The 19,244-nt window shown below is 45.7% G+C and overlaps 1 protein-coding gene across 1 annotated transcript in view; it reads right to left on the bottom strand.

The window, feature by feature from the left end:
• LOC146855939 (sodium-coupled monocarboxylate transporter 1-like) overlaps positions 1 to 19,031 on the bottom strand; it is a 363,001-nt gene extending 343,970 nt beyond the window's left edge. Inside the window, exon 1 of the mRNA XM_085650685.1 lies at positions 18,681 to 19,031. Coding sequence (XP_085506811.1) covers positions 18,681 to 19,031 — 351 coding nt within the window. The remainder of the gene's footprint in view (positions 1 to 18,680) is intronic.
• Positions 19,032 to 19,244: the final 213 nt, after the last annotated feature.

Here is a 19,244-nt window from a genome sequence, read left to right on the forward strand (position 1 = left end):
GAATCGTGCTCGCGCACGCCACCGTACGCGTACGGTAAGCGTACCGTAAGCGCACCGTAAGCTGGCTCAGATATATATATTGATTTAAAGGCTATTTTCTCAGAATCTACTGAACAGATTTACACCAAACCTACAAAAGGCACTTCCTTGACCTGAGGACTACCTCTCTGCCAAATTTCTAGTAATTCTGTTCAGCCGTTCGGGCTGTAGCCCTGTCTAAAGGTCCTATGGAAAAATGCATGGGAAAACGCGTTTTGGGACCCCCCTTTTATCTCAGCCCCCGCTTGACGAATCCCCCCGAGACTTTCAGGGAAGGAGCGCCCCACCTATTTTGAAAAATTCGCGAGGATTCGTCGACCGGCGCCAAAGTTATTCAAAATAGAATGTTGCGGATTTCCTATGGAAACGTGGTCCTAACTATAACTACCTACTGGCGACCGCCAGTAGGTAATATATATATATATATATATATATATATATATATATATATATATATATATATATATATATATATATATTCACTGAAAAAACCATAGGTTTCACACACGTTATAGTTAGGAATTAGCATTTAAAAAACCTTGCAAATTCACTTAAAAAACCATAGGTTTCACACATGTTATAGTTAGGTGGATATTTCACTCGTAAAAAACAAATGAAATTCCCCCGTTATAGTTAGTTGAGATAACTATAACTCGCGCGCCCACAATCCACTGCTGATGACGTCACATATTACATCACTCATGACATGGTCAGTGGCATCACTCATGACATCACTGATGACATCATCCTTGTGATAGAGTGGCAGCCGCGCGAGTTATAGTTATCTCAACTAACTATAACGGGGGAATTTCATTGTTTTTTTACAAGTGAAATATCCACCTAACTATAACATGTGTGAAACCTATGGTTTTTTAAGTGAATTTGCAAGGTTTTTTAAATGCTAATTCCTAACTATAACGTGTGTGAAACCTATGGTTTTTTCAGTGAATTTTTTTCGGTTTTTTAAATGGTAAGTTATGTATGTATTATTATTTTTTTTATATATTTATTTTACTATAAACTACGTATTAAAAAAAAAAAATGTTTTTTTTTGGGGGGGGTTTTCACCGTGCACCCCCGCATATTTAAACATTACTCACTAAGCCATGAATTCACTAAGATACACTTAATCAGTCAGTTATACAATAAATTTTTCAAAAACAAATCACCCATTTAGACACTTATATACCCATTTATTCTTCCATCGACCTTGAGATATACATATATAAAACATATGTAATTTTCAGAAAAACACACATTCACTGGATGATGTCATCAGTGATGTCATCAGTGATGTCATTTGAGATGTCATCAGTGATGTCATGAGTGATGTCACTGACCATGTCATGAGTGATGTAATATGTGACGTCATCAGCAGTGCATTGCGGGCGCGCGAGTTATAGTTAGCTGAACTAACTATAACGGGGGAATTTCAATGGTTTTGTACGAGTGAAAAGTCCAGCTAACTATAACGCCCCTGAAACCTATGGTTTTTTCAGTGAATTTTTAAGGTTTTTTAAATGCTAATTCCTAACTATAACGTGCCTGAAACCTATGGTTTTTTCAGTGAATTTCAAAGGTTTTTTAAATGCTAATTTCTAACTATGCCTACAGAGATAGGACATGTGAAGAAAGAAGAAAAAACGCACAGAAAGAAAAAAAGAAATGCAGAAAGAAGCAACAGAAGTCCTCAAAGACGAAGAAAAGTGCCGGAAGAAGGATAACGTGCAGAAAGAACAAACAGAAGAGCAGAAAGACGCCTTGTTGCAAAATCATCCTGTACCCTCAATTTTTTCAGAAGGATAGTTGTGGTAACTGAGTCTGACTAACCAGTCCTAGAGCCAGTGCTACGTTAAAAGACACTCAGAATACAGTGAAAACACCTACATACACTAGGGAAAACTATGCGTTGGGGTCCCCCTGTGATTAGCATGACCTCCTCTGTAAGCCCCTAGTATATAATAGGGCAGGGGATTAAAACTACCTCTTAAAACGCACCACAGGGTGTGTTTGCACACGTCACCTCAGGCCCCATCCACTCCCTTCCCCACTGTGTAAACACGCCCTGTGGCCGTTTTAAGTTGGGAGATTAAGTCCCCTTGAATCCTGAGGGCCCCTTGGGTCCAACTAGACCACTAGGTACCTCCAGTAAGCGCCACAGAGCTGCGTTGCAGAGAGATGTAAAAAGGGGCACGGCCTAGACCACCTCTCTGCAACGCAGCGCAGTGGCGCTTACTGGAAGCACCTGGTGGGCTAGTTGGCCCCCAGGGTCCCTCAGGATTGAAGGGGAATTATTTCCCCAACTTAAAACGCGCCACAGGGCGTGTTTGCCTACGTTAACTCAGGCCCCGTCCCCTCCCTTCACCACTGTGTAAACACGCCCTGTGGCCATTTTTAGTTCGGAGATTAAGTTCATTTGAATCCTAAGGGTCCCTAGGGTCCAACTAGCCCACTAGGTACCTCCAGTAAGCGCCGCAGAGCTGCGTTGCAGAGAGGTGTAAAAAGTGGCACGGCCTGGACCACCTCTCTGCAACGCAGCTCAGTGGCGCTTACTGGAAGCACCTGGTGGGCCAGTTAGCCCCCAGGGGCCCTCAGGATTGAAGGGGAATTATTTCCCCAACTTAAAACGCGCCATAGGGCGTGTTTGCACACGTCACCTCAGGCCCCGTCTCCTCCCTTCCCCACTGTGTAAACATGCCCTGTGGCCGTTTTAAGTTGGGAGATTAAGTCCCATTGAATCCTGAGGGTCCCTAGGGGCAAAATAGCCCACTAGGTACGTCCAGTAAGCTCCATTGCAGAGAGGTGTAAAAAGGGGCACGGCCTGCACCACCTCTCTGCAACGCAGCTCAGTGGCGCTTACTGGAAGCACCTGGTGGGCCAGTTAGCCCCCAGGGGCCCTCAGGATTGAAGGGGAATTATTTCCCCAACTTAAAACGCGCCATAGGGCGTGTTTGCACACGTCACCTCAGGCCCCGTCTCCTCCCTTCCCCACTGTGTAAACATGCCCTGTGGCCGTTTTAAGTTGAGAGATTAAGTCCCATTGAATCCTGAGGGTCCCTAGGGGCAAAATAGCCCACTAGGTACGTCCAGTAAGCTCCATTGCAGAGAGGTGTAAAAAGGGGCACGGCCTGCACCACCTCTCTGCAACGCAGAGCAGTGGCGCTTACTGGAAGCACCTGGTGGGCCAGTTAGCCCCCAGGGGCCCTCAGGAGTGAAAGGGAATTATTTCCCCAACTTAAAACGCGCCACAGGGCGTGTTGGCACACGTCACCTCAGGCCCTGTCCCCTCCCTTCACCACTGTGTAAACACACCCTGTGGCCGTTCTAAGTTGAGAGATTAAGTCCCAATGAATCTTAAGGGTCCCTAGGGTCAAACTAGCTCACTAGGTACCTCCAGTAAGCGCCACAGAGCTGCGTTGCATAGAGGTGTAAAAAGGGGCGTGGCCTCAGAACACCTGTCTGCAACGCATTTCCCTGGCGCGTACTGGAGATACCTGTTGGGCTAGTTGGCCCTCAGGGACCCTCAGTATTGAAGGGGAAATAATTCCCCAACTTACAACTGGCCAGGGGGCGCGTTTGCAGAGTGCTGCAAGGAGGGGCGTGGCCTCCGGGGCGATGCCGGTCTTGTATTTATTTTATTTTTTTAAGAAGGAGGGCTGAGTGGCCCCCTTCTTTTTCTAATTTTTTGGCCCTGGGGACCCCATTCCCCAGGGCATGAACCCTAATTTTTTTTGTTGAATAAAATAAATTTGGAAGGGGGGGCGCGTGGCCCCCCTCCCAAGGCCTTAATCGGCCCCGGGGACCCCAACCCCCGGGTCATGGCCTTTTTAAAAAAAAATCTTTAGGAGGGGGGCTGCGTTGCCCCCCTCCTCAGGCCACTTATGGCCCCGGGGACCCCATCCCCCAGGGCCGGCCTTTGTTTTTTATTATTTAAAAATATATATATTTATAGAAACACCTAGGACATGCTGGACAAACCGTACGTACTTATCACCATGACGATTTACGTGATGTTCATTAAAAGGCGACTATGCATACAATGAATCCACGTGGAATGTATTTACACCGCTAGAGAAGCTCTGACGTGTCTGACGCCCTACCATGCCTAATCCCGGCGCCCCCGCCGGTGGGTACTCTCCAAGTAGACACCCTTGTCGTTTATTTATACAAACATGGGTAGCTATTGACGGGCACATTTAATACACACGCACACCAAGCCATTCAAAGGGGATTCGACAAAAATTCGACCAAACTATGCTTGAAACCCCCCCTCACGGTTAATAAAACACACATCCACCGCCGGATGTGTAATACTTTTTATTTTACTCTCTGGAAAGGAGACAAACCTCACTTGAGAGTCACAGCGTGCTCCTGACTGAGCCCAATGCTGTGTTACACCCGCCAGTGCCCGCCGAGTGCCACACACCTCTGTGTTGTATTCCACCAGCTAGTGCGCATGCTATGACACTCTCTAGCCCATGTGCACTGTAACACCACCCCGTGAATATGTCATGCCACACTTGCCTTCGCACGGGTTATATTGCCCCATCTAACATGCCTTCCTCGATGCCTATGTTATAACGCACAGCTCTATGCCATACATATTACAATATGGCATCCATATCTTTGTCACAGTGCATATGCAACGTTACACTCCCCAGCACATATTTTATATTACAACTTTAGAGACTAGTTAGGTTACACAACACTGCCCTGTGCATATTACACTCCAAGGCGCATATCGCATAGCACGCGCTAGTGCCTGTGCTATCTTGCGCTCTCCAATGAATCTGTCATTGCGCACAATGTATTGCATATTATATTTCATGCCCCGGTTCATCTTATATCACTTTTTGGTGCATAGTTTATACCATATACTATATCTAGTTTTCATTTTCAATCGTGCTCTCAGGACTATGTTCTATATAACACTGCGTCCACCTACCCTTTTCACGGGCATTACATTTTGCGATGGGGGATGGAGGGTCAGGGGGTGTTTCTGCCAAGTGAGCCTGGAGTCACAGTCACAAACGTCCTCTTCTTCCTGAATAAAAGTGAGATTATGCTGCATACTTGTTTATATTTTAAGTAGTTCGCACAGACACACATTTTAAAAACAATAAAGTTCCTAATACCCACCTTCTCTGAACAGTTAGCCTGCTGCCCCATCCACCTCCTCCCTATACTCTGTTGTCTGAATCCATGGACTAGCCTCCTCCCTCCTGCCATGCATGGTCTGATGTGCTGCCACTGCCCTCCATTTAGCATGATGTACCAGTCCACTCCTCCTGCCCTCCATTGCCCAATTCTATGGCCCATCATTGACCTCCTGCTTAGCCTCTGTGCTTAGCTTGCTGCCCCTATTCTCCTTCCCCCTGCTCTCCAATGTCTTTTTGCATGCCCCTGCTCCATCCTTTTGACCACCATGTTCCATGGACCTGCCACTCCTATCTCTCTGAGTGTTCTGTTGAGCTGCCACTCCCCTCCCACCTGCCTAGCATTGTAAGATGACTGTAAAATGTCCCTGCAACCTCCACCCTGCCTGTCCACATGCCATGCCCCTATCCCCTTCCTCCTGTCCTCGATGGTCCATTTTACTGTCACACCCTTCTGCCCTCCCTGGTCTGTTGTGCTGCAACTGCTGCTCTTGCCTGCCCCAAGCGGTCTGTTGTGAGGCCCCATCCCCTGAACTCTCTTGTCTGTGCCAAGGTCCTGACCCTCCCTTCTATCCTCCATGGTCCTTTGTGCATGCCCCTGCACCCTCCTTCTTTCGCATCATAGCCATTGTGCTGCCATTAACCCTCCCGCTTGCCATGCATGGTCTTCTGTGCTGCCATGGCCCCTCCTACCTTCCCTGTGCGGTCAGCTAGCTGCCCCTGACCCCCTCCCACCTTCCCTCCATGGTCTGTGTGTATGCCATCATAGTCTCACTGTTGCTCTCCATGGTGTGTCTTGTTTCTAGTGCCCATCCTGCCTGACCTCCACGGCCATCTTGCTGCTCCTGCCCTGCCCCCTTGCCCCCAGCCATCTGTTTCCATGTGCAGACCCCTATTCCCTCCCTCCTGGCTTGCCTGTTCCATTGTAATGCCCCTGATCCATCCATCCTGCCCTTTATGGTCTGTTATGCTGCATCTTTCTCTCCTGTCTGTCCATTATGGTCAGCTAGCTACCATTGCCTCTTTCCCCTCTGTTCTCTTTTGTCCATGTGCATGGTCCTGTCCCCTCCCTATTGCTTTCTATGGATTGTTGTGCTGCACTCCCATCCCGCATGCTCTGTGTGGTGTATTGTGCTGCTGGAAACCCTGATGCCTGCCCTGTAGGGTCTGTTTGGTGCACCTCTCCATGTCCCTCCTGTCCTCTGTTATCCGAGTCCATGTCCCTACCCCAATTCCTCCTGCCTACCATGATCCAATGTACCATACTTGCGAACATTTTGAACTTGGTAAGAGGGAGATTTTGAAAAGAAAACTGGGGTATTGATTTTCCCCTTTGAGTTACATTGAAAAAGAGGAGATTGTAGACAGGAGACAGATCAAATAAAGCCCATTTGAGCTTAAAAACATTGGACGTTTCCTGGCTGAAACGGGTCTGTTGGCATGTATGGTTGTACTACCACTGCCTCTTTCTTCTGCCCACAATGGTCTATTATGTTGCCACAGCCTCTCTTGCCAGTCCTGTATTGTTGGTTTGTTGCCCCTGCCCCCCTTTCCACTGCCCTCCATAGTCTGTTGTGCTGCCACTGCCCTTCCTGCCTGCCCAGTGTGGTCAAATAGTTGCCTCTGCACTCTCCTTCCTGCCTTCAATTTTCAGAGTCCGTGCCCCTGGCCTCTGCCTCTCAACAGTATCCCAATGAACAACTAGATTGCTAACATTCTATATTTATTACAAAAGTGTGGAACGCCTGACGTCATCTTGATGTAATCAAAACTGTAATACCTAGAGTATTTCCTTTAGAAATTACATATATGAGAGGGTCTTATTTGCATCAAAATTATGGTTGGTGCTCTAAAAAAACTAAAATGAGGACATATTTTCTGAGTTTTCAAATAGCGACAAAGCACTTTTAAATTATTTGTTATCTTTATGTTTTTTATCCAGTTGACCACTTGATTAAATGTTGCACTTAGGGAAGAGGATGTGGTGTTACTTCCAGAGCTGAGTTTCTGCTTCAGCTCAACATTCTGTGATTCTGGTCAAATCACTTAATCTCCCCATGTCTACAACCAAAATGAATTTGATCTTGTGTGATGTAACCAATGCTCATGTAAAACACTCCAATACCTGACAAGTTAAACTGCAAAAACACAAAAAATAAGTGGGTGATATTTGTGCTGCATTTGGGCTCTTTTGTCTCTGGTGGCCATCTTGGGAGATTTATTTGTTATGAAGTTTCCTAATTTTCTCATTTACTGCAGTCTCCTCAGTAGGAAATGCTTTCAGTTGTTTACTTTGATTCCATCAAGAAGGTATTCAGATATGTCACACATTTGCCATAAATTCTGAATGTTAGCACTCTAGTTGCTCATTAGATCACTGTAGTAAAGCTACTGCTCACCACGGTGGTCTGCTGCTGGTATTAAAAGTGCATGTTTCAGTCTGCATATCAGAATTTTTTTATGCAATAGAAGAGGATTTGAGAAGTCAAAATGTGCCCTAATTTTTCTTTCTTCAGCACTAATCATAATTTCTATGGCAAAATGAACCCCCTCATTGTGTTCCTTTTTAAATTAAATGTTTTAAGTGTTACAAGTTTATTCCAATCAAGATGGCTTCAGGTGTGCCATACTTTTGTTATAAGTAAGATAGTAAGCGCTCTAGTTGTTCTTAAGAACACTCTGGGACATTCTGTCATTGGGCTATACTTGGGCTACATCTGGGTGATGTTTGGGCTACATTTGGGCTCTTTTGTCTCTGCTGGCCATCGTGGGAGATTTATTTGTTATGAAGTTTCCTAATTTCCTCATTTACTGCAGTCTCCTCAGTAGGAAATACTTTCCGTTTTTTTAATTTGGTTCCATCAAGAAGGCATTCAGACGTGTCACACATTTGCCATAAATTCTGAATGTTAGCACTATTGAAAGTGCATGTTTCAGTCTGCATGTCAGAATTTTTTAATGAAATTGAAGAGGATTTGAGAAGTCACTCAAAATGTGCCCTCATTTTTCTTTCTGCAGCACTAATCATACTTTCTATGGCAAAATGAACCCCCTCATTTTGTACCTTTTTAAATTAAATGTTTTAAGAGTTACCACTTTATTCCAATCAAGATGGCTTCAGGTGTGCAATACATTTGTCATAAGTAGGACTGTTAGCGCTCTAGTTGTTCTTTAGAACACTCTGGGAATCTGCAGTAGAACACAAAGGAATCAACTGACAGTCTCTGCCCTTGTTGGATGTACATGTTTTACTGAGAATGTCAGACTTCATTCTCACATGACTGAGAAAGATAATGTGAATTTACAGAAAATATGCTCTCAGTTTAGCTTATAGATCACCTTCCTAACCTCTGTGGGAAAAGCATGAAAAAATAGTTTTCTCTCAAACATGATTCATGATATCACAGAAGAAGGCTTTTTCACATGGTAAAATCACCTTAGAACACACCACAATTCCTAAAATGAGTATGGTACCATCAACAAATGATTTATAATGTAACTAAAGTCTTAAAACCTTCTATTAACTCCAATGCTTTTTAATGAGGTGCTATCATGTATATTGGTCCCAAGATGGCTGCCAACACTTCTTGAAGTACTGACAGGCAATCAGATCTCACGATGAGATGTGTGGTTAGGCTCCGCCCAGATATAGCTATCTTTTTAACTCTAATTTTCTCAGGAACTACTGAACGGATTTACACCATTTAAGCAAAAGGCACGAGTCTGAACTGAGGACTACCTCTTTGCCAAATTTGGTGTAATTCCGTTCAGAAGTTCAGGCTGTAGCTGCGTCAACAGGTCCTATGGGAAAATGCATGGGGAAAACGTGTTTTGGGACCCCCCTTTTTTCTCAGCCCCTGCTTGACGAATCACCGTAAAATTCTCAGGATAGGAGCGGACCGGAGCTGGCCAAAAGTTTGGAAAATTTCGCGAATATTCGTCAATCGGCGCCAACGTTATTCCAAATAGAATGTTGCGGATTTCCTATGGAAAATAGGTCCCAACTATTACTACCTACTGGCGATCGCCAGTAGGTAATATATATATATATATATATATATATCCAAACGAAAAGGGTGCTCCCCAAGTGAAGGCGCCACATGCGTTGTGCAAAATATTCCTTTATTGTTGGAAGACTGCGGGATATTCAGCGTTGTTTTCTGCAGCGAAAATTATCTTGCCAACACATTGCCAAACGTGTTTCAGGCACACTTGCCCTTGTTCACTGGCTCTGGCTATTATACAACAGGCAGGCATATATATATATAAACATGCCCAAGTGGGCCATATGTCATATGTCCATGTATATAACCATACAAAGTGCTAGTGCAATAAAGTACTAAAAGTGAATAAATATTAAATAAAGTTTCATAAGTTCAGGAGGCAAGGCCAAGAAATTATCATAACAATGTGTGCAGCACTTTCGGGAGGTGGAGAGCCTGCAGAGGAGACTGGTGTGGGACGGACGGGCGCGTATCGCTCTGGTAAAGCTTACTCTCCCCTGGTATGACGGGGGCATCGCGCTTCCCGACATTCGCAGGTATTATTGGGCCTCACAGCTATCGGCCATTAACCATGCCACGTATGCGCCTGGCTTGAATCCGGCGTATGAGATGGATAAATTCCTGCTTCCCGGCGGAAACTATAATAGGGCACTTTACTCCAGCTCGGCTGGACGGACCCTTACGGGCCCTACTAAGATTGCGGTACGGATCTGGAAGGCGGCCAATGTAGCCATGGGCTGGAGTGAGCGGTTAACATGTGCTACTCCCCTGTTTGCCTCCGACCGACTGGGAAGCCTCTGGACAACGAAGGGGTTTGAACGTTGGGACACGATTGGTATTAGCAGAGTGGGAGACTTATGGATTAAGGGTGCGGTTAAAACATTCGCGGCGCTCCAGAGCGAATACGAACTTACGGAAAGGGAGTTTTCCGCTACGCCCAGGTTCGGCATGCCCTGCTCTCTGTTTTTAGGGAGGGGACCAAGATCCCGGCTTCTTCGCCCCTCGAGGACCGCATACTCGATGGTCATGTCCCCGACAGTACTATCTCTTTAATTTATAAAAAACTTATCAACCATCGGGCTGACCTCTTGGTGCGCCTTCGGGAGGCGTGGACGGGGGATGGGGTGGAATTGGACGACGAGGACTGGCAGTCCGCACTGTCGTCCCCCAAGGAAGTGGCCATTCCAGCCCGTCTCCGCCTGGTCCAGCTTAAGATTCTCCACCGGGTGTATGTGACGGGCCCCCGTTTAGTCTCGATGGGATTTTCTGAAGACGGACTCTGTAAGCGGGGTTGTGGGCTCAGTGCCACCTTTCTCCATATCCTTTTGGAGTGCCGCGAGGTGGCGGAATACTGGCGTCGGGTTCATGTGGTCATGGGACAAGTCACCGGGGTTGCGCTGCTGCCCGAGGTGCGTCGCTGTGTCCTGAATGTGTGGGAGCCCAATGATTATAACGCGGCTCACACTCGGTGGGCGGCCCTGGGGAACATGATTGCCAAGAGAGATATAGCGCAGCTTTGGGGTTCCCAGCGGCCTCCCACCGTGTCCGTATGGAAGGAGAACATGGACTGGTGCATGTTCAGGGAGAAGACTGTGTATGTGGCTCGTGGTAAACCGGGGGCATGGGGTAGAATCTGGGGACAATGGAACGCGTATCGTGGGGGTATATGTACTCCCCCCCTAGTGGACAATGATATTGCTTTGTCCCCCTGACCCTTGATGGTTCCTTGCGACTATTGGAATAACCGAATATAGACGTTCCTCTCCCGTGACCCCCCCCGACCTATCAGTACTCCTTCCTCTTGATAGCTATTTGAAGGTCTGAATTAGAGTCCCCCGGATGTAGCCTGACCCACACTTTTTGCCCTTATGCCTCGCCTTTTGTTTTTAGTTGTTATTTATGTTAAATCTATGTATCCTGCTTCCCTAGGACTATCCGGAGCCATGTACGGGGCTGGGCCCCGGGAGTCTACTACTACCTTAACAACTGTATGATCCTTTCTGAATCTAGCGGCCGGCCCTGGTGGTTGTAGGCCCATGCTTGTAATTGATTTATTGTTCAATAAAATTTATAAAAAAAAAAAAAAAAAAAAAAAACAATGTGTGCAGCAATTTGGAACATAAAACCCTATTAAAGCAAGTAAAAAAGTCTTCACTGGCATTTAAACCTAGCTGTGTCTTGGTATCCAGTTCTAGAATATATTTAGTCTCAAGCGCTCGCAGAAGAGCTTCGCGATTACCTCCGCGTCTGAGGGGCAACACAGAGTCAATTACAAAGTACTTCAGAAGCTCAATCTTATTGTCATGGTACTCCTTAAAGTGGCTTGCCACCGGATAGGATGCATCACTCCCAACAATTGCTCTAATGTGCTGGAGTATCCTCTTGTGCACCTGCAACTTGGTACTACCACCATATTGCAGGCCACACGGACACTCCAGCACATAGACCGCAAAAACAGTCTCACAAGTGAGCATCCTGTAGATTGGCATCGGGGCATCACGGAAGGGAATTTTATACTCAGTTTTGTTGACACCATATCTGCAAGCTTTGCAGCGGTGCACCTTCTAAATCCCTTACTGGAGTGGAGCCATGATTTGTTGCTGACTAATTCTGGACTGTTTTTGACTAAAGAATCGTGCATGGACCATGCTTTCCTGAAAGTAATCTCAGGAGTAGCTGACATTAGATCCCCAATGACAGGGTCATTACGCACCAGACTCCAATTTTTCTTAAAGATCTTACGCAGAGCCTGATGCTGGCGATTATATGTTACAATTAGTCTAGTAGGTTCTTTGCCATAAGCTTGTGGAACAATGATTTTCTTATTTGCCAGGACAGCCTGTCTAGGAATGTGATTAGCTTTGATAATAGCTTTGTCAATCATGGTGGCGGCATACCCTCTAGCCAAAAATCTCACTTTACTGGCATTCTGTGCTGTGATACACTCAGACTCAGTGCTGCAGATGCGTCTGATGCGCAGCATCTCCCCGAAGGGGATACTGCGAATCAGATGGCCTGGATGGTGACTTGCAGCATGTAGTACGGTATTGCCCGCCGTAGGCTTTCTGAATAACCTGGTCTCCAATTTATCATGATTGATGAACACCTCAACATCTAGAAAACAGACAAGCTCTTGACTCAGGTTACCTGTAAATTGTAAGTTGAGTGTGTTAATATTGATCAATTTAATGAAGTCTATGGCCTGTTGTTCTGTGCCGCGCCAAATCAAGAAAATATCATCGATATATCTATACCAATGAATTACATGCTTGGTAAAGACTTCATGATGTTAGCCATAGAGGACCTGCTCCTCCCACATGCCTATATGTAGACAGGCATAACTTGGGGAGAAGTAGGCCCCCATTGCAACGCATCTAACCTGTTGAAAAAATTGATTAAGAAACATGAAAAAGTTGTTATTTAAGCATTTAGCAATCATGGATATTAACATCTTGTTATGATTACACATTTGAATAGGCCGCTTGCCTAAGTAATGATTAATGGCTTTAAGGCCATCCTGATGGTATATACTTGTGTAAAGGGATGTGACATCCAGAGTTATCAACCAATAGTCAGAGACCCATGTAACGCCTTCCAACTTTCTCAGGAAGTCACCCATATCTTGGATGAAAGAGGGCAAAGCCCTCAAGTGATCCTGTTGAAAGGCATCGATGTAAACAGACGTATTCTCCATCAAACTTTTACGTGCCGATATTATAGGCCTACCAGGGGGTTTGTAAGCACATTTGTGTATCTTGGGAATAAAATACATTGCAGGCATCGCAGGATGATCATTTTTGAGGAATTTAAGTTCATCTTGACTAAGTAATCCTGCATTTCTCCAGGCTACCAGTTGTGTGTAAAATTCAAACTGTGCCTGCTTGACAGTGCCAATGTCACACCTCTTGTAACAGTGATGATCGTTTAACTGTTCAAGGGCTTCCTCTAGATACAGTTCCCTGGGCCATAGCACCACATTGCCCCCTTTGTCGGACTGGCGAACTATGATGTTGTCATTGGCCTGTAGTTTTTTCATAAGTTGTATGTGACAATTATTTTGTGGTGTATACTTATGATGATCACGCATTGTAGCAGAGTATAATCTTTTTAGTTCCGCTATAGAAAGTTCATGGAAAATATTTATATTGTCATGTAACATCAGAGGTGTAAATGTAGATTTTGGTTGATATATATATATATTTACAGTGTATGTCTCAATAAAATAGTAAAGAAAAGGTACTGAACTTCACTAATAGTCAATCATTATTTCATTTTAATCACTAACATATGCCTATTACAAAAGTAATTTTGTAAGTATATCATCTGCACATTCAAAATTATGAAGTTCTTCTGTAGAAACTTCCTTTAGTGGTATTCAAAAAAGTTCTTTAAATGGTTGTTATGCTTGCAAGGCCACATGACGATGTTAAACATGAATTTGCACACTTTTTGAATGTTTAAATGTACATAAAATACTCTCACATTATATTTATTAAACCTTTGGTTCTAAAAATATGAGGTAACAATTTGTAACCATTTTGCCCGCTTTGCATGCCCCGGGGCACTTTGGGATTACAGAAGGGACCATAGCTGCTTGTGCATCCCCTTCTGTAATACCAATAGCACTGGTGCACATAAAGCGCCAGAGCTATCTCAGAGGCCATTCCCTCATTTGCATGGGGGTGTGGCCCCACGCAAAAGAGGGAAACCCATTGGCTCTGCATCCGCGCCATCTTACAGAAGCGGTTGCATAGGCAAAGAAGCTGTCAAATGGCGCACTATCAGTGCGCCCCTGATGGCAGCCCTCTGGAGGGGATGGACCCCCCCCCCCCGGCATTCCATTGCAGGCGGGTGCAGTCATTCACTGTACCTGCAAGGGGATCTCTAATCCCCCTTAAATGTGCAGGCAGGTTGCCGCCTGCACTGTGAAACATGGAACGGCTTTAAACCAGCCGCTCCATTTTCAATGAATGCACTGCCCCCAGGGCATCATGAGTTCACGGCTGACCTGGAGGGAGTGCACTTTCCGTGCATGCGTCCGGTGCACCTGTTTTAAGGTGTGCCGTGAGCAGACAGGGAAATGCACCCTTTACATAATAGAGCCCTTGGAAGTTTCCATGGTAACCTTTGATTTAAAGTTTTAATATAAGACACAAGTCATTACATTCAGCCCAGCCGCATGAATTAGTTAGGTATACTGGGTAGTGATCTTAGTTAATGTAGTTAATGGACTCTCCTTAATGGAAAATGACGGTGAGAGTAGTGTATGTTTTCTTATAAGTTGATATCTGACCAGCTTTAAAGTTAGTGATATCAGTATTTATTTTACTGACCTCTGATTTACACCTTTGTAGCATGGGCATAAGATATTTTGAAATCTGTCTTACAACTAATGTTGACAGCAATTCTGCTCTACAGTCTGGAACTGGAGTTATTCTGTGGAGCTTTAACAAATAGATTTTCGAAAGGCACTGACTTGTAGTCTGGTACAGTAAGGTACCCAAATCACTCTGAATCAATGTCTGTTCTGCTTGAGTTGGAACACGTAACACATTCATGATTCCATTAATAGCTTATTCGACTGGCTTCTCCACTAAAACTCCTCCCCAGAGTGACAGGTGTGTGGAGTATGGTATAGGGAGGGACTGGTCTCTCCACTGAGACTCCTCTCCAGAATGACGGGCATGCATAGTAGGGTGTGGGGATTGACTTGGCTCTCCGCTGAGACTCTTCCCCAGGGTGACGGGTGTGCATACTAGGGTGTAGGGAGGGACTAGCCTTGCCGCAGAGACTTCTGTCCTAGGCAACAGATGTGCATAGTAGGGTGTAGGGAGGGACTGGCTTCTCCTTTGAGACTTTTCCCCAGAATGACAGGTGTGCATAGTACGGTATACAGAGTGACTGGCCTATTTACTGAGACAACACCCAAGGGTGAGGGGTGTACATAGTATAGCATAGGGAGAGATTCACCTCTCTGCTGAGACTCCTCCACAAGGTGACCGGCGTGTATAGTAGTGTGTGGGGAGGGACTTGCCTCTCCACTGAGACTCCTCCCCAGGGTGATGGGGAGAAACTACCCACCTCTTTTTTTTCATAATCCAGACAGATCACACAATTTTTTTTAACGGAATTTACTGTTTGCTTCATCACAGTACTTATGCCTTAGAGACCTCCTCTCAATTAGTAGGAAGGCAGGTTGCCTTTATCCTGCCCCCTTATATAGCTTTTTCTGATCATTTTCACAACACCAGCATTCTTTCCTTATATACAGTGATGGAGGCTATTTAATTTCTGTTCATCCAACAGTTAGCCAATCAGAGCGCTCACTCCCATGGAACCCCACCATGCACAGTTTTCTCAAGAATATTTTCTTTACAAATGTTGCAGTAATATTATCAATGATGTCAAGGAAGATGTGAAATTCTCACCTAACTTTAACGTACCTTTAACCTTTGTTTTTTCAGTGAATTTCTACTGTTTTTTTTAAGTAAAGTAGTATTTTGCTACCATATGCAAAGCCAACCCCCCACTAATGGTTGTGTGCAAAGCAAGCCTTGTGACCAACCACCCTGCAGGCAGCCAACCCCTTTCCATGCATGGCCGAAAGCCAAGCCCTGCATCCATCCCATTAGCGCAGCCTCCCTTCCCAAGCCACTTCAAGTACCATCCCCGAAGGCCTTTTTTTTTAAAGGGGAGGGAGCACTCGCCCTCCTCCCTGAGCCACTTGGGGCCCCAGTGTCCTGTAATCCAGGGCCAAAATATATTTATAAAGGGAAGAGGGGCACGTGGCTCCACTTCTGAAGCCTTAAAGGGCCCCAGGGAAACCAACACCCAAGGCCTTTATGGGGAGAGGGGTGCTCTGCCCCTCTCTCTGAGCTAATAGTGGTACTGGGGACCCCATCCCCTTGGCGCATTACATAAATATAGGGGAGGGGGCGAGTGACCCCCCACCAAGAGCCTCAATATGCCCCTGGGACCCCCAAAACCCTTGGCCCATGAAAAAGTGGAGGGGAGCCATGTGGCCCCTTTCCCCAGCCTTAATAGGTACAGAGACCCCACATCCTGGGGCCAAATGCCTATAAAAAGGGGAGGTAGGTCACGCTGCTCCCCAACCTGAGCCTTAATTGGCCCCAGTACCCCATCCCCCAGGACTCTCATTTTTTAAGGTGGGTGAACCAGTGCCCACCCAGAGCACTAACAAAACAGCAAGTTCAGGCCTGCAGGGGGCGCCTCATGGTCACAGCCTCTCCAGCTGGCTCCCCGCATGCTGAGGAAGCCAGCATTGCTCCCACCGTGCGGGAGAAGCTGTCTTTGTTTGCTCCCACCTGGTGGGAGTAATATGCATTTCCCTACCCGCAGAAGAGCAGGCAAGGAAACAGAAATCTGCCCACACTCCTGCAACCAGGGAGGACAAGTTTGCTCCCACTTGGCGGGAGATTTAAAAATGCTCTTTTCATGTGGGAGCAAACATATGTTTCTCTGCCTGCACCTATGCGGGCAGGGAAACGACTGTTTCACAGGGTGGGTACTCCAGGGCACAGTCTGTGAGCTGGCTGGGGGATGGGGTTCCCGGGCCCTTAAGAGGCTCAGGAAGGGGGGCATGTGCTCCCCTTCCCATTTAAATTCTGTTTGGGCATGGGCATGGGGTCCCCATTGCCTTTAAAGGTTTGTAAAGGGAGCTCAAGTAATCCCTTCCCCTTTTAATATGGAATACAGCCCAGGTATGCGATCTCCGGGGCATCACAGAGGCTCCAGGAGGGGGGCCACATGCCCCGCTCCCCTTAAGATATAATTTGTGCAGCACCACTGGGCCCTGGACCACCCTGCATTTTTATTCAATTGTAGCATGGGAGCGTGCGCTTTTTTTAAATTTTGCTACTGATTTGTGGATCTGCTGTTGATTCACACTAAAAGTTTTAAAAATATATATTTTGGGCCCCAGGGGGTCAGGGTATCCCTAACCTGTCACTTTATGTCTTTTTTAACCTTTTTTTAGGACTCCGGTTTGAGCCCTGAGTCTCAAGATAGCTGCTGCCACATCGTTGCTGATGTGGTGGCAGCCAATCAGATTTCAGCTTGAGATATGTCAGATACACGTATCCTCCATGGCGTGATATGTACAAAGTACTGGAGCATTAATCGGTCAAAGCTTACTTAACATATTTACCTCAAATCACAAAAGCACTCTTTCTGGACCAAGATCTACCTTTCTGCCAAATTTGGTGTAAATACATTCAGCTGTTTGAACTGTAGCTGTATCTAAAGTTCCTATGGAAAATGAATGGGGAAAATGTGTTTTGGGACCCCCACTTCATGGATCATGCTGGCACTCTCCATGCACAACCTAGTCAAAAAGTAGCACTTTTCTGGAACCTTTTGTGGAAATTCATAAAACGGTACCAAAATTATTAGCAACACAAAAATGCATTTCCTATGGCAGCACAATCCTAACTACAACCAGCCAGTACCCATACTACCAAAAAACAATGCATTTCACGTGTAATTGAACCATATAGGTCACTTTTACAATATTGACATGAGCAATGATTTCTAACATGCCCTTATTTGCTACTCAATATAACACTTACACAGCAAATGGGAAAAAAATAGACAACATTCTATTGTCAACGGCTGTACTGGATTTCTAAAAACTGTGGGGCAGATTTACAACAAAGTAAAGCAGCACGGTGAAGCAAGTCATTTTGCTGCGCCGTGCTGCGTTAGTTTGGAAAGCACAGAGATGCGACATTTACAAGAATATGTTGCATCTCTGTGCTTCCCCTGCGCTGGCGCACAAACTGCAGCCATGCGCCGGCGCAGGCACCCTTGCACCATGGTGCAAGGATGCCTGCGTCGTGGGGAGATTGTTTATGTGCAGGAAGGGGCACCTTCTTGCACAAAAACAATCACAAGAGGCTTTTTCTTCTTTCAATACGTGCTGTAGAATGCAGCACGCATTGAAAGAGGAAAAAAACGAGGAGAAATGAAAACATTTCTCCTCGTTGCGCCTCGCAACGCCACCTCTAGGGTGGCGTAGCATTCAGACGCATCTCCAGATTTACGATTTCTCGTAAATCTGGAGATGTGTCTTGTTCCATGGATGTTGCGTGGAAACACCCACAGCAACACCCATGGAACGCCCCTTCCACGCACAATGCTGCATGTGAAGGGGCCATATTTACAAGGAGAGGAAAAGTCACGCAGGGTGGCTTTTCCTCTCCTTCTAAATATAGAAGAGCCCCCTGCGCCACCAGTACGTCACGAAAAGTGTCGTAGTGGTGGCGCAGGGGGCTTGTAAATCTGCCCCTGTCACTATAAATAAGCAATAAGTAAGACAATATTTTTTTGTCATTTCGGGTAATGCAATAAAAACAGGTTTTATGTAGATTTTGTGATGAACATAGCGTTCAAGAATAGCTATTATCAGTACGAGACACGATAAAAGATCTGCAATTCAACAGAGTTCCAAACAATCTCCTACCTCATAGGTACTAGTAATTCCCAATCGGTAAAAAACAGGGAGGAAGATCTCGGCAGTAATGATGCTCACAAAAGTGTAGGAAATAGCAAAAAGGGCATATATCGCTCCATAGCGGTACACGTCAGCGGGCGAGCCCAGGATGGTCACTGCGGACATGAAACTGGAGGTGAGAGACATTGACACCGGAATGGCAGTCATGGCCCTCTCTCCAATCAGGAACTGTGACGTCGTCCTCTGCCCACCGTGAGCAAATCCATGATATAGGCCAATAGCGGCAGAGATGACCAGCACTGCAGCCAAAACCACGTAGTCCCAGGCAGAGAAGATAGCAATTGATCCGTGGACCGCCATTATCCACTACAGCTCAGAACAAGGCAAGCAAGAGCAGGACTTCCAGGGAGTAAAAAGGTTGGCGTCCTCTCTTTCTGTTTTTCCAACCATCAGCTTTCTCTGCTGTCCACTGTCCTCAATATTTTGAAACGATTTGAAGAATTATAGCATTCTGAAGTAATGTTGCAAAGGCCCTGAGCAAAAAAAGACAAATGTAATAAATACAAAATCTGT

Source organism: Triturus cristatus, chromosome 4_1 (assembly GCF_964204655.1).
Source record: "Triturus cristatus chromosome 4_1, aTriCri1.1, whole genome shotgun sequence".
NCBI classification, from domain to species: Eukaryota; Metazoa; Chordata; class Amphibia; order Caudata; family Salamandridae; genus Triturus; species Triturus cristatus.